At 47.1% G+C, this 21724-nt stretch overlaps 2 protein-coding genes across 3 annotated transcripts in view; both read left to right on the forward strand.

The window, feature by feature from the left end:
• Window positions 1-21602, forward strand: part of LOC130485889 (RNA-binding protein 3-like) — a 37209-nt gene extending 15607 nt beyond the window's left edge. The window contains exons 2-7 of one of the 2 annotated variants that reach the window (XM_056859040.1): window positions 16892-17011; window positions 17173-17279; window positions 20106-20211; window positions 20319-20394; window positions 20476-20543; window positions 20960-21602. In XM_056859040.1, coding sequence (XP_056715018.1) covers window positions 16909-17011; window positions 17173-17279; window positions 20106-20211; window positions 20319-20394; window positions 20476-20542 — 459 coding nt within the window. In that variant the 5' untranslated portion in view covers window positions 16892-16908 and the 3' untranslated portion in view covers window position 20543; window positions 20960-21602. The remainder of the gene's footprint in view (window positions 1-16891; window positions 17012-17172; window positions 17280-20105; window positions 20212-20318; window positions 20395-20475; window positions 20544-20959) is intronic. The other variant, XM_056859047.1, reaches the window with a different exon arrangement.
• Window positions 1737-6929, forward strand: LOC130478017 (homeobox protein prophet of Pit-1-like). The gene is made up of 3 exons (XM_056850132.1): window positions 1737-1815; window positions 5333-5580; window positions 6570-6929. Exons 1-3 carry the CDS (start codon window positions 1737-1739, stop codon window positions 6927-6929), a joined length of 687 nt encoding a protein of 228 aa, XP_056706110.1.
• Window positions 21603-21724: the final 122 nt, after the last annotated feature.

A 21724-nucleotide genomic window follows, 5' to 3' on the forward strand; every position in this document is an offset into this window, starting at 1 on the left:
TCACAAGGTTTCTGTCATGGGAAGAGGAAGGGAAGGTGATTGTAAGCCGCTTTGAGACTCCTTAAAGGTAGAGAAAAGCTGGGTATAAAAACCAACTCTACTTCTACATAAATTGCTTATTTACTTATTTGAAAAAGCCAGCATGGTGTAGTGGCTAAAAACGGTGGTTTGGAGCAGTGGACTCTGATCTGGAGAACCGGGTTGGATTCCCCACTCCTCCACTTGAGCAGTGGAGGCTAATCTGGTGAACTGGATATTGTCGAAGGCTTTCATGGTCAGAGTTCTTGTAACCTACAAGAACCAACTGGTGAACTGGATTTGTTTCCCCACTCCTCCACATGAAGCCAGCTGGGTGACCTTGAGCTAGTCACAGCTCTCTCAGCCCCACCTACCTCCCAGGGTGTCTGTTGCGGGGAGGTGAAGGGAAGGTGATTGTAAGCCGGTTTGATTCTTCCTTAAGTGGTAGAGAAAGTTGGCATATTATTATTATTATTATTATTATTATTATTATTATTATTATTATTTATTACACTGCTCCTGGAAAAAGTGGCTGCTTTGGAAAGTGGATGGCACGGCATTATACCCTACCAAAGTCCCTCCCCAAACTCTGTTCTCCCAAACTCCACCCTCAAATCTCCAGGTATTTCCAAACTCAGGGTTGGCAACCCTAGCTTGGATAGCATGAGGGAGGGTCTGCGGATCCAGGCACACTTGGAAGAGCCGGTGAGGCGGCTGAGAGTCCAGCATGGATTGGTCGATTCCTGCATTTGGAGGGGATTTGCCGTGACAATAGGCAGCCGTGATTACGGGAACATTATCCCAGGAGACGGGGGCTCCGGGCTGCCACCCACAGAAGGCCTCTTCAGTGTTACACCGCAGTCATCCCCCCCCTAAAGCCCTGGCATGCTTTAGGAGCTCCGCATGCAAACAGCCATCCAAGAGAGCTATGAAATGGTCATAACCCCACCCTAGCAGGTACGCCCACCTCCTGTGCAGAACCACAGGGAAGCAGGGCGACTTGCGCTCGAAACACACAATTGTACAGCTTTGCTTTTTTAATAAAAAAAATTATTGATTTTTTTAAATGTGGGGTACAAAAATTAAAAAAGGGATATTAGGGGGGGAAGAGGGAGGAAAAAAGAAAAACCATAAATATAAGCAAGGTAGAACAACCACCTGAAGCATCATGATTAGAATCCCTGCTATATTTACTACTTAGATATTTTCTATCAACGTTAAAAAAATATTGCTAAAGAAAAATATAAATTCCACCGTTTTGTACCAATTAGTGTATTAGTTTAAACTCTGAATACACTATCCTGTTATTTTTTTAAAAACAGTTCGGCCTTCCAACATCTGTATTTATGCCTAAGCATAACAACACAATTGTACAGTTTAACACATATCCATGCAAGATGACACGCGGACAGGATTTTTGCACATCCATCGCCGGCCGGCAGGACAAGCGTGTTTCGGCGCAACCCTGCCGCAGAAAACCACACCCGTACCCTAAATCCTGACACCCCTTCTCCCCACCCTCTGTAGTGCTGTCTCCCGCCTTCCTCTGGTCTGACCCTCCCTCTCGGTGTCCATCTCCAGCCACAGGAGGCTAGCTAGTGGGAGGTGATTGGCAAAGATGCCCCACCCTATACAAGCAGACACCCCCCAAGAGAGAAGACTGACGTCAGAACAGGCTTAAAAAGTTTGGGGGGGAAGTGCGGGAGGGATCCAGGGAGATGGAGGGGGGACGAGCAGGCAAGAGGAAGACGGCGGGGTTTGCCGAGACGTACCCTGAGACAGTCAGCTCCACAGCCGGTGAGTTCTTACCTAGAGGGGTAGAAGGGGCACCCAGAGGGCATCTAGATAGAAGGGAGGTTCCGGTGAATGGAACATTTGGGGGAGAAGAGGTTGCTTCGGGTGGCAAAAGGAATCAGTGAGAATGGGCTGAAACATTTCGGGTTTCAGCATGCCGGCACATCAGTTCCCTGCTCTGGAAGAGACAGGAGTCTAGAGCAAAGCTTCTTAAACTGTGGCTTGCGACCCCATACGGGGTCGCGTAACTGAATGCAGGGGGTCACGAAACAAGCACATCCATCTCGTTAGTATGCAAACTTGCTTTCGTCTTTAATAAATGGTAAAATCATATGTATACCAAAGAATTGTTTTAAAATGAATTTCTTTATGATTTATTATCAGTAAATGTTTGATTTGTATACCTATTTTACATACCTGTCTACCCGGGGTGGAGTAAAAGTTTCTCGGGCGAAAAGGGGTCGCGAGTGGCAAAGGTTTAAGAAGCCCTGGACTAGAGGATAGATGTTCACCAAAGCCTTCTAGAAGCAATGCAAGTTTTTCTTACTCCAGCTTGTTTCTAACAGCTGGAACTGAGCAGACGACAGGTAGTTTTGGGTCTCTATATTTCATTACTCATGATCATACTGGGGGGGAATTATATTACATTTCCGACTGCCTTGTGTCTCGGAAAGAAGCCAGGTAGATAGCGATTATTATATACATAGCTTTGAGATGGGAGTGGAGTTTAATGGGGTGACCAGGGGTATTGCCTGTGGTTTTTTAATCTCTCTCTCTCTCTCATCTGCCCTTCCCATGGGTGTTCACAGACATAATGTTGACACGCTGTTACTCTTACAAAGCAAATTTCATAGATCCACCTGCCGGAGGTACCTCTTTCCCTGGTTCATTCTCCCCTTCCAGTGTGAGCCAGCGTGGTGTTGTGGTTAAGAGTGGGGGACTCTAACCTGGAGAACCGGGTTCGATCCCCCGCTCCTCCACATGAGCGGTGGACTCTAATCTGGTGAACCGGGTTTGATTCCCCATTCCTTCAGATGAAGCCAGCTGGGTGACCTTGGGCCAGTCGCAGTTCTTCCGAACTCTCTCAGCCCCACCTACCTCACAAGGTGTCCGTTGTAGGGAGAGGAAGGGATTGTAAGCCTGTTTGATTCTCCTGAAAAGGTAGACAAAGTCGGCATATAAAAACCAACTCTTCTTCTTCTTCTTCTTTAAATACTTGCTGCAGAAATGGGAAGCTGTACCTATAGTTCCAGGAATATCTCCATGTTTCCTGGAAGAGGTTTCCCCCTAGATGTAAGAGAGGAAGGATATCCAATCAGGGATTCATGTAAAAATCTCACAACACTGACCCTTGTCTGTGTGGTTTAGCGGTTAAGAGCGGCAGACTCTAATCTGGAAAACCAGGTTCGATTCCCCGCTCCTCCACATGAAGCCTGCTGGGTGACCTTGGGCTAGTCACAGCTCTCTCAGCCCCACCCACCTCCCAGGGTGTCTGTTGTGGGGAGGGGAAGGCGATTGTCAGCCGCTTTGATTCTCCTTTAAAAGGTAGAGAATGTCGGCATATAAAAACCAACTCTTCTTCAGCCTTGGCCGGGAGTTCCTTCGATAAGAGTCATTTTTGCCACCGACTTCACAAGAGCGGCGCTTTGGGGGGTTGGGGTTGGGGGGGGATTTGTTTCCACATGAGAGCCTGCAAGAAGCTGGACGATATTGCTGAGTCCTGGGAGACTGAAACAGGCGAAAAGAGACCGGTAGTCGCACGCACTCCCTCCGGTCCGGCTGTCCCCAAACACCAAATGCCACACGTGTTAATTTGAAAGCGGTTTGGCTCAGACCCTGGGGGCTCAAGTTCCCCAACCCGAGGGTCCCAAATTAATTAGTTTCCCCGGCTGGCCCATTGTGTGCCCCTTGCTCTCACGATCTCAGGTTCTCCAAAGGGGTGGGGGCTGCTGCATCATGTTCCCCAAAGTTAATCCTGGGGATTGCGGGAAGGAATTGCAAAAAAAGAAAGAAAAAGTTACCTTTGTGGTGCTTAATTATCGGGATGGGAGAAAGAAGTGTGCCTATTTGAGGGTTGCCAGGTCCCTCTTCACCACCGGAGGGAGGTTTTGGGGGTGGAGCCTGAGGATAGGGTTGCCAACCTCCAGGTACTAGCTGGAGATCTCCTGCTATTTCAACTGATCTCCAGCCGACAGAGATCAGTTCCCCTGGAGAAAATGGCCACTTTGGCCATTGGACTCTATGGCATTGAAGCCCCGCCCCACCCCAAACCCTGCCCTCCTCAGGCTCCGCCCCAAAAACCTCCCACTGGTGGCAAAGAGGGACCTGGCAACCCTACCTGAGGAGAATGGGGGTTGGGGGAGGGACTTCAATGCCATAGAGTCCAATGGCCAAAGTGGCCATTTTCTCCAGGGGAACTGACCTCTATCGGCTGGAGATCAGTTGAAATAGCAGGAGATCTCCAGCTACTACCTGGAGGTTGGCAACCCTATCCTCAGGCTCCACCCCCAAAACCTCCCTCCCTTTCGCACTCTGACCAGCAGCAGCATTTTGAGGTCACGTGAACACATGAAGCTGCCTTGTACCGAATCAGACCCTGGGTCCATCAAAGTCAGTATTGTTTACTCAGACCGGCAGCGGCTCTCCAGGGTCTCAGGCAGAGGGTCTTTCCCATCACCTACATGCCTAGCCCTTTTAACTGGAGATGCCGGGTATTGAACTTGGGACCTTCTGAGTGCCAAGCAGATGCTCTGCCACTGAGCCACAGCCCCTCTCCATGGCTCTCCAGGGTCTCAGGCAGAGGTCTTTCACATCGCCTACTTGCCTAGTCCTTTTAACATTTGGGGGCTGGCGCCACCTCCCCTGGCAGCCAGTTTGTGGCCGCGCCCGCCATATTTCAGAATTAAGAAGGTGCCCACAGGCTGAAAACCATTGGGGACCCCTGGCCTAACACTTCACGGAGCTGAAGATAAAATTGGTATGCGTGGCGGGGTGGGGGGAGCTTGACCACCAGATATGTCTCCTCCATTGAGAGCCAGCGTGATGTAGTGGTTAAGAGCAGTGGTTTGGAGAGGCGGACTCTGGTCTGGAGAACCAGGTTTGATTCCCCCACTCCTCCACAGGAGCAGCAGACTCTAATCTGGTGAACTGGATTTGTTTCCCCAGACCTACACACAAAGCCAGCTGGGTGACCTTGGGCTAGTCACAGTTCTCTTAGAGCTCTCTCAGCCCCACTTACCTCACAGGGTGTCTGTTGTGGGGAAGGGAAGGTGACTGTAAGCCGGTTTGAGTCTGCTTTAAGTGGTAGAGAAAGTTGGCATATAAAAACCAACTCCTCCTCCTCCTCTACTTGTTCTTCTTCTTCTCCTTCTCCTCCTCTCCTCCTCCTCCTCCTTTTTCTTCTTCTTCTTCTTCTCCTCCTCCTCCTCCTCTTCTGATAATAGTTAAAAACTTTTTCTGTTCCAAGGACTTGAGTTGGGGCCAGAATAGAGGGGTATCAGCCGACCTTCTTTTCTTTCAGATGTCGAAGTGTCTCTGTACAGGAAGTTCCCCCATGTTCCTGGACTGGCGGGGGGCTCATTAATCTCTCCCACGGCCCCCTCCTCCTTGCACACAGCGGGCGCCCCCACCCGTCGACGTCACCGGACCACCTTCAGCCAAGAGCAGCTGGATCAGCTGGAGGCCGCGTTCACGAAAAACCACTACCCGGATATCTACTGCCGGGAGGAGCTGGCCAAGGCTACCAAACTCAATGAGGCGCGCATCCAGGTACGAGAGGGCTAGAATTGAGGGGTGCTGAACATGGAGCAGGGGGATCCGGAAGAGGCCATCAGCGTGGTGTAGAGGTTAAGAGCAGTGGGCAACAGGGTTTGAGTCCCCACTGCTCCACATGAGCGGCGGGCTCTAATCTGGAGAACCGGGTTGGATTCCCCACTCATAGGATCATAGAATCATAGAGTTGGAAGGGACCACCAGGGTCATCTAGTCCAACCCCCTGCACAATGCAGGAAACCCACAACCACCACCCCTACACCCCCAGTGACACCCCACTCCATGCCCAGAAGATGGCCAAGATGCCCTCCCTCTCATCATCTGCCCAAGGTCACAGAATCAGCATTGCTGACAGATGGCCATCTAGCCTCTGCTTAGAAACCTCCAGGGAAGGAAAGCTCACCACCTCCCGAGGAACCGCTCTAACTGTTAGAAAATTCTTCCTAATGTCTAGATGGAAACTCTTTTGATTTAATTTCAACCCATTGGTTGAATGGACCTCCACATGAAGCCAGCTGGGTGACCTCGGGCTAGTCACAGCTCTCTCTGAGCTCTCTCAGCCCCACCTACCTCACAAGGTGCTATTTCCTTGCTGTTTTCTGCTTACGACCAAAGCAGGCAGGAAGAACGAGCTTCCTGCCTGCTGCTTTTGCATGTGCAGACAGCCTGGGGGAGCCGCTACTTCCAAGCAGATTAGTTAAATTTACATCAGCAGACCGTGCTGTTTTGTGCTCACGCCTCTGTTCCGCTGGTCTGTTTCTCGAAACTTTGTAAACTTTCGTAGATTAGTTGCAACTTGTATAAATTGTTTTGTTGCATAACTGGAATCTTTTGTTGGAAATCACATTTTTGAAACCGCATAAACCGTTACATTCAGTGCATCAGTGGTACTTTATGTATGTGTGTGTTCCACGTGGAGGCTAGCAACCCTACCCAGTAATAAAATTCAAGGCGTGTATTCTTCCCTTTTCTCGTTCCTTTCACAGGTTTGGTTCCAGAACCGACGGGCAAAGCAACGAAAGCAGGAACGGGCCCTGCTGAAACCGGGCGCCTCCGGCATCCTGTCCGTCTGTCCGATGCCCACGCCACCGCCGCGGCAGTACCAGTACCCTCCCGCTCTTGCGCCGCATCACCCCCTGCCCCGCTTCCCTGCCACCTACACTCTGCCACCCCCGCTGCCCGCGACCACCGCTGCCCAGTTTCCCTGCCCCGCCTCTCACCACCCTCAAGCTTCCCGTGCTCACAACGGCTGGTACAGCCCCTTGCGTGCCGTGGGTTCCCCCACAGCCCCTCCACCGCCTTCCGTGATTTCGCTGAGTCTCGACCCCAGCACCCACTGGAACTGAGCTCTTGGGCCACAGGGGATAGACAGGATCCAGCAAGACAGTTATACAGTCGTAGAGTTGGAAGGGACCACCAGGGTCATCTAGACCAACCTCCTGCACAATACAGGAAATGCATAACTGCCTCCCCCCCACACACACACCCAGTGACCCCTACTCCATGCCCAGAAGATGGCCAAGATGCCCTCCCTCTCGTGATCTGCCTAAGCTCATAGAATCAGCACTGCTGACAGATGGCCATCTAGCCTCTGCTTAAAAACCTCCGGGGAAGGAGAGCTCACCACCTCCCGGGGAAGCCTGTTCCACTGAGGAACCGCTCTGTTAGAAAAATCTTCCTGATGTCTAGACGGAAACTCTTTTGACAAGCTGGAACATGTCCAGAGGAGGGCAAGAAAGATGGTGAGGGGTCTGGAGACCAAGTCCTGTGAGGAAAGGTTGAAGGAGCTGGGTCTGTTTAGCCTGAAGAGGAGACTGAGAGGGGAGATGATAACCATCTTCAAGTACTTGAAGGGCTGTCGTATAGAGGAGGGTGCCAAGTTGTTTTCTGTTGCCCCAGAAGGTCAGACCAGAACCAAAAATTAAATCAAAAGAGTTTCCATCTAGACATTAGGAAGAATTTTCTAACAGAGCGGTTCCTCAGTGGAGCAGGCTTCCTTGGGAGGTGGTGAGCTCTCCTTCCCTGGAGGTTTTTAAGCAGAGGCTAGATGGCCATCTGTCAGCAATGCTGATTCTACGACCTTAGGCAGTTCATGAGAGGGAGGGCATCTTGGCCATCTTCTGGGCATGGAGTAGGGGTCGCTGGGTGTGTTTGGGAGGTAGTTGTGAAATTGTTGAATTTTTCAGTGGGTTGGACTAAATGACCCTGGTGGTCCCTTCCAACTCTATGATTCTATGATTTAATTTCAACCAGTTGGTTCTGGCCTGACCTTCTGGGGCAACAGAAAACAACTCGGCACCATCCTCTATATGACAGCCCTTCAAGTACTTGAAGATGGTTATTATATCTCCCAGTCTTCAGGCTAAACATACCCAGCTCCTTCAACCTTTCCTCACAGGACTTGGTCTCCAGACCCCTCACTATCTTTGTTGCCCTCCTCTGGACACGTTCCAGCTTGACTACATCCTTCTTAAATTGCGGCGCCCAAAACTGAACACAGTACTCTAGGTAAGGTCTAACCACAGCAGAGTAAAGCGATACTGTCACTTCGTGTGATCTAGACTCTATTACTTCTGTTGATACAAGATCAGTTGTAATAGCAGAAGATCTTCTGCTAGTACCTGGAGGTTGGCAACCCTAACCACAAGCGAAACAGCCATGTGTAAAGTGACAAAGTCTCTAGCTAGAGACACACAGAACATAAAATACAATAATTACTGGAACTGATTTGCTGTATTAAATGGAAATGCAGGAGCTATTTAGTATCCAAGGAAACAGCCCAGCTTCCTACGAGAGGTCCAGGTTTTTCAATATATTAATGTATGACAAAGGGTATCTGACAAAGGGGGCCTTGACTCTCGAAAGCTTATACCCCCAAAATCTTGTTGGTCTCTAAGGCAGGATGGTGCTGCTGCAGTCGTCTTGTTTGGGGGCTTCCTAGAGGCACCTGGTTGGCTGCTGTGTGAGCAGACTGCTGGACTTGATGGGCCTGGGTCTGATCCAGCAGGGCTTTTCTTATATTCTTATGTTCTTATATTCTAAGGTGCTACTGGACTTGATTCTTCCTGTTCTACTGCAGACCAACACAGAGGCGGATCTACTGTGAAACTAATGAAGCTTAAGCTTCAGGGCTCCTAATCCCAGAAGGGCCCCCCCCCTGAAGCAACTTTTTCAATGAGTTAATTTCTCAACAAAATCGATGGAGTTTTTTAGCGATCGAATCATAAGCCAATGGGTTGAAGTACTTAATATTGATTTTAGAATATGCTCTAATATCCATTTCATGTGTCCTGAAAATGTCCCTGTAATTGGTCAAATTTCAAAATTTTCTTGGGGGCTTGCAGTGCTCGAACCCCCAGCTGTAAGGGCGCACTGAGCTCGCCAGAATCTATTCACAGCCTACATTTTGGCAGCTGGATCCTCAGATCCTTTGTTGGTGCATGGCTTAATAGTTCTGTAGTTTTATTTCGTCACTGTATGGCCCATTTTCAAGGATGCCACCCCACCACCCTATTCTCCACCATTTCGGCCTCGAGAGGTCCTTGCAAGGGCAGCAAGGCCCTTTAGACCTTGTTGGATGTTGCTCTATCGTTGCTGGTTGCGAAGGGGGCCCCATAACAGTTCAAGCTTCAGGGCCCCCAAAATGTAGGTCCGTCACTGGACCAACATAACTACGCTCTGAAATTAAAATGTATGAGATGCTTATCTAGAATGTAGACCCTATTCTCCAAGACAATGGTTTGCAAAGCTTCTATTGTGAAGATCCTTTTTCACACTAATTTGGCTGGCAAAGAGCCCCTGCGTTTTTTAGGGGATTCTGAAGTGCCTGATTGTCTGTAGAGTCCAATAAACAGACAATTAGGAAGAGGTTAGAGTTAAAGCAGTCAGTTCTTTATTTAGCCAAATAAGGAGCTGGGTGGGCTACCGCCAATGCAGGAGCAGAGAGTCACCATGAGAGAACAAAGGAAAGGAAGGCTCCTTTATGCCTTAGGATGGGGCAGGTACATTACATCATAAAGACAAAAGAGCCAATACATAATTAGATACTTGAATACATTAATTAGCAGAGCCTATAATGTAGCCCACAGGCGTTCTTAGAAAGCGCTTCACGTTCGCAAGCAGGAAACAGAAACTACATTCCTAACTACAGATAAAAGAATCTACTCGCTAACTCAAGGAGGCTTCGCTTAATAGGCGAGGGGCCCTATAACAAAGAAAAGGCATTGCGGCTTACAATCTTCTGATGCCAACTTCCCCAAACATTCATGGCATGTGTGTGTGTGTGTGCGTGTGTGTGTGTTATATTAGCCCTTATGCATGGGCACAACAATTCTGAATTATATTTTATGCATTTAGGCTGGACCTGTTGAGTCTTACCTTCACCCTACATGACTGAACCCTGGCCCACAGGTGGTAGAATTCTGTAGAATGTGCTGTACCTAGGGTTGCCAATCTCCAGGTGGAGCCTGAGGATCGCCCAGAATTACATCTAGGGTTGCCAGGTCTCTCTTCGCCACTGGCGGGAGGTTTTTGGGGCAGAGCCTGAGGAGGACGGAGTCCAGTGGCCAAAGCGGCCATTTTCTCCAGGTGATCTGATCTCTGTTGGTTGGAGATCAGTTGTAATAGCAGGAGATTTCCAGCTATTACCTGGAGGTTGGCAACCCTAATTGCATCTGATCTCCAGACGATGGAGATCAGTTCCCCTGAAGAAAATGTCTGCTTTGGAGGGTGGACTCCGTGGCGTGATACCCTGTCCTCACCAGGATCTACCCTCGAATCTCCAGGAACCTCTCAACCTAGAGGTGGCAATCTGGTGGTACCACTTCAGACGGCAGGCAGGTAACTTCATAAGCCTACACCATGTAAGCATTTCTGCAAATAAAAAATTCCCAAAGCAAGAATTGTCTAGCCTGGCTCTTTGCACGCTGAGCTAGTGTTAAAGTCGGGGAACTATGAAAAAGGTAATCCCACTTCCGGAACCTGAAGCGGTACAGCTCATTCTATTACCGCAGGACTCTACCCCCACTTTATCACCTGCAGAGGTAGCCTAGGTTTGAGCTTCCTTTTGAAGAAATTCACAATACAAAATACTCACGACCCATACGTGTCCTGTCAACAGAGCTGGTCTCGGAGTCGGAGTTCTGAGCTCGGAACTTAATTCCCAGTTGACCATGGGCTCAGTTTGGATTGGGACCATGGCACCGTGCCATTTTCCAACCCGAAATGGCCCCCGGAAGCTGCTCTTTGCTCTTTGCTCAAAAAATCAGATTATACTTACAGGCTACATGTTTGCTGACAGGCTACACAAGTTTCCTCAATGGGCAATGGTGTGGTACGGGGGGAGGTCGTCTATCTCCTACTTAGGGTTGCCATCTCCGGGTTGGGAAATACCTGGAGATTTGGGGGGTGGAAGCTAAGGAGGGCAGAGGGACTTCAATGCCATAGAGTCCAACTGCCAAAGTGGCCATTTTCTCTAGGGAAACTGATCTCTATCGGCTGGAGATCAATTGTTATAGCAGATCTCCAGCCACCACCTGGAGGATGGCAACCCTACTGGTGGGTGACCTTGGACGAGTCACAGTTCTCTCTGAACTCTTTCAGCCCCACCTACCTCACAAGGTGCCTGTTGTGGGAAGAGGAAGGGGAGGTGATTGTAAGCCGCTTTGAGACTCTTTTTGGTAGAGAAAATCAGGGTATAAAAACCAACTCTTCTTCAGTGTGGCAGAGGTAATGAGGTGGCAGAATTGACTTTACCTCTTCTGTTTGTAGGGGAAAGATGACATTTTTAAATATTCCCATACATGAATTCCCTATATGCAGAAAACTAACACGGCATGCAAAGAACTAGGCTGGAACCTTTCACTCTGATGTGCTAATTTTTAGTTTGCAGGGCATTTTTACAGAGAGAGCATTAAAAATGTGACTTTATCCACCTCAGCGGAATATTATGCCATAGTCTACCATTCATGGCCATTTTCTCCAGGGGACCTGACATGGAGATCAGTTGTAATTCCGGGAGATCTCTAGGTTCCACCTGCAGGTTTACTTTTGTTAATTTTTTCTTAAATGACAGGTTTACTTTTGTTAAATTTTAACCATCTTTACTAGAATATTTATTCCTGTTCTTGTTATAAAATCGGTTTAACACATTCAATAGTCACATCTTTCTGGGTAATTGGGACTGTGGGTTGAAAGATGAATACTGTTCTGGCAATTTATGTCAAGGGCTTTACATACAAGCCTTAGACATAGTCATCCATCAAGATGAATCCGCTCACCCACACAAAGACTTCACTTTTAGGTTAGGTGGAGAAGGGAGTTAAAACGGGAAGAGTTATGATCTAATGCATTATGTGAGTGCAGCATAGTAACATTTTAGAAAGGCATTGCCAACAAGCAAATCAGGAACAGTCTTTTTTTTCAGGCGAGAGACCTTAAAACGCAGTGTCCCTGATAATAAAAATAATTAAAACATACATCTCTCGACCTGTAGTGTAATGCAATTAAACAAACATATAAACTGCATTTCCTACCATTCCGTATGCTGCAAAAGGTCAGGTTTGTTTTGAACTATTAACAATAATGTATGATAACAATGGTTCTCAAACTCTTGGAAGCGTAACCCCTTTCTAAAACCCACTGTGCTTTTTGAGACCTGGAGCTTTTCCACGGCAGTGTATGCTTGGTAATTAGCAGCATGTTCCAGGCTGAAGTGCCCCGCCTATTTTTAAAAATTTCTTCACGCTGAACCGTCATTCCAGACTTCACTGCGAAGACAGCGCATACCTGCTTCGCATTTCTTAAGAGCTCCTTTAACGCGACCTTTTGTATTTGTCCCGCCCCGCCTTGAAGCATCCACTCAAGAAAGCATGAAGAATCACAGCCACGGCTTAGCTATGCTTAGCTATGCAAATGATGATTGCTAATGGCTATGCAGTCGAAGGGACAAAGCAGCAGGCAAGTAGGGGGTGGAATTTTTTTTACTTTCTCCCCTTGCATCGGGACAGTGAATAGTCATTTTAAAAAGGAGCTTTGAGCGAGGATCAAAATCGAGCCTGCATAAATGGCCCACATGTTCCCCCTCCCCCCAAAAAAGATTCTGGCTCTATACTGCTTTGTTTTATCCCTTACTGGCACGGACACTGGTGCAGGGTGACTTACGCTGGCCCTAGGGTTGCCAGGTCCCTCTTCGCTACCGGCGGGAGGTTTGGGGGCGGAGACTGGGGAGGGCGGGGTTTGGGGGGGCTTTGTTTGCCACTTTTTAGGTGCACATTTTCCCCATCCGAATTCTCAAAACTCTGCATGTGGGCTTATTGTTGAGTTTTGAGAAATTGGATGGGGGAAAATGTGCACCGAAAGAGTGGCAAATCCAAGGCAAAAAACCCCGTGCATAAATGGCCACATCCTGTTGCCAATTACACGCTTTGGTTCTTGTGGGTTATCTTGGTATTTTCTTTCCTGATGTTTTGCCAGCAGCTGTGGCCGGCATCTTCAGAGGAGTAACACTGAAGGACAGTGTCTCTCAGTGTCAAGTGTGTAGGAAGAGTAATATATAGTCAGAAAGGGGTTGGGTTTGAGCTGAATCATTGTCCTGCAAAAAGTATCAAAGGTAATGTGCTCAGGACAATTATTTTGCAGGCCAACGATTCAGCTCAAACCCAACCCCTTTCTGACTATATATTACTCTTCCTACACACTTGACACTGAGAGACACTGTCCTTCAGTGTTACTCCTCTGAAGATGCCTGCCACAGCTGCTGGCGAAACGTCAGGAAAGAAAATACCAAGACCACAGTTACACAGCCCGGATAACCCACAAGAACCAATGAATTACACGCTTTATTCGGGTGCACAAGAAGCCCGAGATGCGCATTTCCACAAGACATGCCATTATGCATGGGAGCTTTTGCCTTTGATTTGCTGCTCTCTCGATGCGCATTTTTCCCATCCGGATTCTCAAAACTCAACAACACGCCTCCATGCAGAGCTTTGAGAATTTGGGTGGGGAAAATGCGCATCGAGAGAGCAGCAGACCCAAGGCAAAACCTCCCAGGCATAAACGGGAAACGAAAGGCATTAAAGAGCCACGTTTAACTTCTCCCTTTCCCACTCTCACCAACACCTTTGTTTTCTTAAACCCCTCCCCCCCCAGGTCTATTCCATCACCCAGCGAGGGAGCGGGCTGCTCCAGGAAGCAAAAAAGAAATTCCCAGTGGGTAGCCGTGTTAGTCTGTTTGCAGTAGTCAAAAAGGGCAAGAGTCCAGTATCTGAAGAAGTGAGCTGTGGCTCACGAAAGCTCATACCCTACCAGAAAATATTTGTGTTAGTCTTTAAGGTGCTACTGGACTCTTGCCCTTTTTGACTACAAAAAAGAAATGTTGGGGATACAACGGATTATTGCAAAGGACTGCATCAAAAGAAGATGCGAACCCGACCAGCTTTGTTTTTTTTTAATTATAACATTAAACAAAACAAACAAGTACAATAATAATAAAAAAACAAGAAAATACAAAAGAGTATCATTCATATGCTCTTATTAATACAGTCATAGTTACAAAATTGTAAAATTCAAAATCAAAAAAATACCCTTTTGACCCACCACCCACCTTAAAAAGTGACCCATCACCAGACTTCCGAAGAAGTGTCTTAACAGTTTTAAAAAATTTCCATTAACAATATAATAAAGTAATAAAACTTGTTTCTATAACTCACTAACTAAAATAGTAAAATCCATTTTTGCCAGTTTATCCCAATATGTGACGGCCTTTTCGACCAGCTTTGTTGAGTTTTATTATTATTATTATTATTATTATTTTAATTGATTGCTACGACTTCCACCCTCTCCGCTACCCACGCGGAGGACTCTAACAGGAACCGGAAGCAGCGGCCGCGCGGAGCTCTCTTCTAGGGAAGTGGGAGGAGGCGGAAGCCTGGGCCGCCCGAGCAAGTCCCCGGATGATACACAAGGGAGTCTTTTTGGAGGGAGAAAGTTGAATTGATGCCCGGATGTGAACGATTTTTTTGCGTGTGTCCTTTTTCCCTTCTCTCCTCCCCCTCCCCCGCTTCCACTCCTCAGCGCATGCGTAGTAACAACCAATGAGTCTCGGAGGAAACCGCGGCGGCTGTCACGTGACCCTCCGCGGTGGGCGGTCCTCTATATAAGCGTCTCGCGGGCGGTTCCTCGGCCCGCATTTTCAGCAGCTCCAGCCCCGGAGAACGTGTTTTGGTGAGTGGAAGAAGAAACGAGCGATAAGATTTTGGTTTTTTTTTAAATTTGGTTATTTCATTCAGGCTAGAAGAAAACGGGTTGATAAAGTCTGCCCCTCAGCAGCCGTTCGTGAATAGTGACGTCGTAAGATTGAGAGTGTGTGGTGGTAGGGGGGGGGTGTCCCGAGAGCGCACGCGCGGTCGGAGAGGAGGCCTCGAGGACGTTAACGGCTCCGCGCATGCGGCCTAGCGCGGCTGAGGAAGGAAGTGGGGGGGGGCGCGCGTCGCGCGCATGCGCGGTGAGCGCCTCGGAACGCGCGGAGAAAGGAACAGGCCGGGCGTTTCCTCGGAAGTTGGCGGGAAGCGCGTCGCCCTCTGGGGCCATGCCTCGGCCGCCATCTTCGGCTCTCCAGACGCTCCTCCGCGGAGAGCTCGGGGTGGACAAGATGGCGCTCGAGGCGGGGAAATGGAGGCGGCCCCCTTAACTCGTTGCGTGGGCAGCAAAAAAAAAACGCTTCTTCCCGCCCTTTCTCCCCTCCCCCACAAGCGCGGGAGTTTCGACTACCTTGTAATAAAAAGGGTGGGGGCGTGAATGCCACCTTCCCCCCCACCCACAGGCACGTAATAACTGGAAGAAGGGAGATTTAAAAGGATCCCTTACTATGTGACAAAAGGAAGTGGATGCAGAATGCCCGGTCCTGAGGGACGGCGACGGTTCCCATCAATACTGGCCTCCCTGTTCCTTATGTAGTATACATTCAGTCTTGTTCCATCCTGCCCACCCACCTCCTCCTCCTCCTGACTGAAGGGTCATTAATTGGTTCTGATTGGCACCTGAGACATTTGAATGTACGAACTGGGGGTTTAATAGCATTGGGGTGACAGCTGATTACTAAGCCAGCTTGCTGGGGAGGGCGGGTTATAAATCTAAAAATAAAAAGTCACGGTGATGCATTGTTTTATAACTGAACTGTATTATTGAAGGTTGTGAGCCGCCCCAAGCCTGGCCTTGGCCAGGAAGGGGTGGAATAAAATCTTAACAAATACATATATAGCACACTGGAATATAGGGTTGCCAACTCTAGATTGAGAAATACTTGGAGATTTTGAGGGTGGGGCTTGGGGAAAGTTGAGTTTGGGGAGGGGAAAGAGCTCAGCAGGGATATAACGCATTGGAATCCACCCTTTTATGCTGCCATTTTCTCCAGAAGAGCTGATCTCTGCCACCTGGAGATCAGTTGCAATCCCAGGTGATCTCTGAGCCCCACCTGGACATTGGCAGCCCTGCACTGGGCTGAAGGTGTGGGACATCCCTGTGGTGACTAAAGACAAAGGGAAAAGCCTTAGAATCGGAACTACTGCGTTCGATTTATGATCACAGGTGCCAGCTTGCACTCTAGATTGCTTAGTGTGCTTTGACACTACCCTTCTGCCAAGGAGCTCTGGCTTGCATATCCTCACGACAACTCTACGAGGTAGGCTAGGCTAAGAAGAGCTGGCTTATGGACTCCCGATGAGTTTTATGGCCAGTGGAGGTTTGAACCAGGATCTCAGGTGCTAGTTGCTACACAAGTTATCTCCATTTTACCCTATACCTTAAGTAGGACAGCTTGTCATAGTGCCAGCTCTCTCTAGGGTAGCAGGCAGAGCTCTCCTCTTTGAGTGACTATGCTTAAATGTTAAACAACCCCTTTCCGCCCACTCTCTTCTTAATGAATAGAAACAGAATGTGGGCATAGTTCGTAGGAAAGGGCTAAAAATAAAGACGACTAGGCTGTGGAAAGAATTATCACTCTAGTGGTACCAACACGATGGGTCCCGTTGCCTTGATGAGACTTGGTAACCAATGTGGCTGCTGCTCCAGCCATGTGACACCTGAGGGCTCAGTTCTGTGTTGTGGCAGGTTACAGAAATAGACTCGTTTTTTGTGGCGAGGGCTGCCACTGAGTTGACTGCCTGTAAACACACTCTGCTTGCCACTGAATCAGAAGCCTCTTCTCTCGTACGTAGGTAGGTGCCATGTGCCTCTTCCTTACGCTTAGAGGAGAGGATCAATCAACACATACTTCTGATTCTTATCTCTCTTTTTTTACTATTCCGTAGACACCTTTTCACCATCATGTCTTCTGAAGAAGGAAAGTTGTTTGTTGGGGGGCTGAACTTTGACACTGATGAGCAAGGTCTGGAGCAGCATTTCAGCTCTTTTGGTCCAATTTCTGAAGGTAAGAATATTAACCTGCTCTGTGGCTCTCAAGATTCATTCAAAGCAATGACTCAAAAGCTTACGCCCTGAAAAGTCTTGTTGGTCTCTGAAGCGCTACTGGACTCTAACCTAGCTCTTTTGCGGGTAATTTTGTAACTTTATTTCCTGTCTTGCTTCTAGTTGTAGTGATCAAGGACAAAGAAACCCAGAGATCACGAGGCTTTGGCTTTATCACCTTTGCCAATCCTGAGCATGCGTCAGATGCCATGAGAGCCATGAATGGAGAGGTAAAGGTTCCTTTCCTGTTGGTGTGACAGTTATTTTTAAAATCTTGGCACAGTCAGCTCATGACAAGGTGTTTAAAATAGAGCTGGTTAATACGATCAACTTTAGAAGAGGCAAAAAATGTAAAAATAAGTCCATACGCAATTGTTGTCTGTATGTCATGTGTTCAAATATTGATAAAGTTCTAAGTTCCTCGATCCTTTGATTTACTGGAGGTGGGTGTTTATATCGCTAATGTTGTAAAACAAAGCTGCTGTAAGGGTATCCATTTGCATTGACCGTGGGTTAGCCTCCAAGAGAGGCAGATAGTTTAAAGGGTCAAGCAAAAAAACAGCTAATGAGGCCAACAATATAATTAAAAGCTAAACCATTAAAAAGTTGTCTAAGTACATATAAGTTTAATACAAGTTAAAACCAAATGATGCTAATGACTCTTATATGGCCTTGCAATTGGCATAATATACAATTAGACAAACAATCCTACACACACCATAAACACAGTCACATGTAGACCATATGCGTTTAGGCGTATTTGCCTTCAGTGGTTTAAAAGTAATTAGCACACCAGACTGCTAGGAGTTATTTTAAAAGTACGTAAGCATCCTCAAAAATCAGTGAACATTCTAATACAAAATTGATGCGAGTAATGACATCTGCCCAGAAAAACTGGATGACTGGACATGCCCAAAGCGTATGTTTAAAGGATGCATCCTGTGAGTTACAACACCCAACAATTAGACACTTGACCTAACGCTTTACTAAAGAGTCGCTGTGGTGTCCGCTATATTCCAAACATAATTTTTTGCTGAAGGGGTCACAACTTAATACCCATAGAAGAGTTGGTTTTTATATGCTGACTCTACCACTTAAGGGAGAATCAAACCGGCTTACAATCACCTTCCCCTCCCCACAACAGACACCCTGTGAGGTAGGTGGGGCTGAGAAGAGTGTGACTAGCCTAAGGTCACCCAGCTGGCTTCATGTGTAGGAGTGGGGAAACAAATCCAGTTCACCAGATTAGCCTCTGCCACTCATGTGGAGGAGTGGGGAATCAAACCCGGCTCTCCAGATCAGAGTCCACCGCTTCAAACCACCGCTCTTAACCACTACACCATGCTTGCTGGCATAGAGCAGGTATCCCCTTGCTTTGGCCTAATAGGGCGATCGTGCTCCTGATTCCATTCATTCCTGAGACTGCAAGTTGTATTTATTGACATCAAATATTTAGGAAAAAATATTGTAGGATTCATTTTCTGCCTCAATTCAGTTAAGAGTTTCCAGGAACAAAGGAGGTTCTTTAGACACTTATGCCATATTTTACACACCAACAGATATTACAGTTGTCAGCTTCCGTAGAATGGTAGTATTTACAAGTCATCTAGACCTCAGATGAGAAGTTGATGAAAACTCACTGTAGTCTATCAGTTGGTCGAACGTAAAAAAAAAAATCCCCGTCAGTCCAAGCCTTCCATAAAAGAGATTGCTTCCCAATTTTTCGGTCTGGATTGGCCCGTGTTAATTTTAGTAGCTGAAAATGAATCAAACTGATATTGTCAAACCACCTGTCTTAAAATAGTACTTACAGGGTTCAGCTGGTGGAAGAAATGGAATGAGTTGCAGAGTGTGCATACCTGGACACTGAACTTGCTCTATTTTTGGGAGAGAGGCTGCTTTCTCATGTCTTCAAATTAAAAAGTAAAAGCATCAGGAAAACATTAAACCAGTATGGGGCTTCTTTCTGTAGTCCTGTCCTAACGGTTGGATTGTCTCCTCTCTCTTCCTCCCTCAACAGTTAATTTTGTGAGTCCCCTTACTGAACCTGTGTCAGAGACTGCACATGCCACCGTGGGACACTCATTCTTCTGTCCCATCCCTCTACTGAAATTTATTGAATGGTCCAAGCTGTGCCCTTTCAGGCATTTCAAAAAGCCCATCCCTCCAAAAGCACTTCTGGGCATACTAGATAATGGAGAGAGTTTCCACTTGCCCATCACATCTCAGACAAGGAGATCATGTGGGTTGTGCTCTTCCCCTGTCCCCTGCTCTTCTGGTACTTAGAATGACTGTACTTCTGGTCTAATGCTTTCTGGTTGTTTTTTAAAAAAAATTAAAAATCAACCTGGCCAATGAGAAAATGGGCTCTGTATTGAGAAACAGCCGTGTTTGAAAATGGAAAATTCTTGTAGCTAGACTGGCAAACCAATAAAGGTTAGAATAATTTTGTAAGGTGGAAAGTGAGTTCCCTATCCCTGGATAATGCGGATGGGGTCACTGGAAGGAATACAACCTGAAACTGAGACTCTTTGTGGCCCTGTGGCAGATGTTTAGATCTCAAAGCATTTTTAGATTCGCTGTGAATTTGTATTCTGTGTAAAAGACTACTTGGCTCCAGTGCTGTTCAGCAACTGGAATATTGAATTCCAGAGCTAGAATCTGGGTTTTAATCTGATGATGCATAGCATTTTGCCTAAAACCACCTATTTGGGCCTGATTTTGCCTTGCAAGGTGGAAATGAGGCTGCCAGTATAATTATATGCATGCCTACTCAGAAGCAAATCCATTAAACTCTGCATGCCCTTTAATCCACTGTTCTCAAGCAGCACGTGCAGGTATAGTTGATCAGCTAAGGGGTTACGTAGACATAATCTAGAGTTAACTGTAAATAGCTACCGAGGGTGTGAATTAACCCACACCCCGGTGCTGAAGTCCTGGTCCAAATAACCCTGTCCTAGTCCACTCATTGCAGTTGATGATGGTGGGGGGGCTTAGCTGCAACTGTCCCATGATATCTAGGAAGCCATCATTAAAATACTTGTGTGTGTGATTAGTCTGTAGATGGGCGCCAGATCAGAGTTGACCACGCAGGGAAATCTTCGCGAGGATCCAGAGGCGGCTATTTTGGTGGAAGGGGGCGAGGCCGTGGCTATTCCAGAGGTGAGTATCAGGAGGTGGTGGTGATTGTTGACCGGCTGTGGATTAATCGAGGGAAGGGTTGATTCATTGATGGGTTGCTCACTGGCAACCTTTTTTTCTAATTGTAGGTGGTGGAGACAGAAGCTATGGTGGACGCTATGACAACAGAAGCGGAGGTTACGGTGGTTCCCGGGATTACGGCAGGTAATTGTGGTGATGGGCGGTGCTTCAAAGATTTGTAACTTTTCAGCGAGCGGGCGCAAAACACAAATCCTTTTTTTCCAGAAGTCAGGGAAGCTATAGCGACCGCTACTCTTCAGGAGGCTCTTACAGAGACAGCTACGACAACTGAGGTAGGTGGCTCTTGGAAAGGGATTGCGGACTTCCTACTTGTCCAAACACCCTTTAAGTTACAGTGTTCCAACTTGCGCTGGGTAGTGGCTGTAGCCGTAGCTCACTACTTGAGTAGCTAGACTCAAAAGATGGTTTTCGAGCACCTGCCATTGACTCAATCTAAACTTTGCAGGCATCAATGCAGATACGTTACTTTAAATGCATGTTGGACCTTTAAGAACTGTTAACATCAAATTGTACAGCCCAGCTGTGGAGTGCTTAATTGGGGGAGGGCCTTGAGATTCCTAGTCTCACTAATCTAAAAAAGTCTAGGAGTGGTGAAAATACTGCTAAAAAAAGTCTAGGAGTGGTGAAAATGCTGCAAACATGTCCATATGCTTGTGCCTTTATGATTGTACCTGCTTCTTGTCCTCAGCTCACACCGAGTAAAAATCCTTCCTGAATCAAGATCGTCCTTCCAATGGCCGTATTTATAAAGATTTTTGGAGCTTCGCTGAATCTTTAGTTACCTACTTGTATCTTCCCCTATATAGTTTTTTTGTCACAATGCAGCCCGAAAGCTTCCTCTACAAGATGGCCTGTTTAGACTTTGCTCAAGAGTTTCTTTTTTCAAGAGTGATTTTTTAAAGCATTTTTGAAGTCCAGTTTTATTTGTCTTTCGCAACCCAAGGTTTTCTTTTTAACTTGACTTAAATGGAGCCCTAAAAGATTATAGTAAACTGGAAGCCGAGTAAAATTTACTTTTGAAAAGTGCAATGCACTTTTTGGAGTTCGACTCTTAGCATCACAAGGGAGGGTGATAAAGGCAAAAAGCCACCTTGGTGTTACTGAAAGGATTAAATGGTTCATATTGATCAGAATAAAATCTGTTTTACTGTATAGTACACCTAAGACTCTGACGCTTTGAGAGGTTCTTGAAAATGTTTGTTTATATTGTCCTTTTTTTACTGGAAGACGCGTGCATATAATTCCATTGACATTGTATTTGAAGTGGATAAGGAAGTTCCTGTATTGAGTTTTTGGCTTTACGAAGCCCATTAAAATCCCATCTGAAACAATTCTCTGCTCGTGACCTTTGACATCGCACTGCACCGCACAACTTAGATAGCTTTAGCAGCAAGTAAAGCAAAAACGCTCAGGGTTGGTTTACCAAGTAAAGAGCATGACAGATGCCAATTCC

This window comes from Euleptes europaea, chromosome 1, assembly GCF_029931775.1.
Source record: "Euleptes europaea isolate rEulEur1 chromosome 1, rEulEur1.hap1, whole genome shotgun sequence".
NCBI lineage: Eukaryota > Metazoa > Chordata > Lepidosauria > Squamata > Sphaerodactylidae > Euleptes > Euleptes europaea.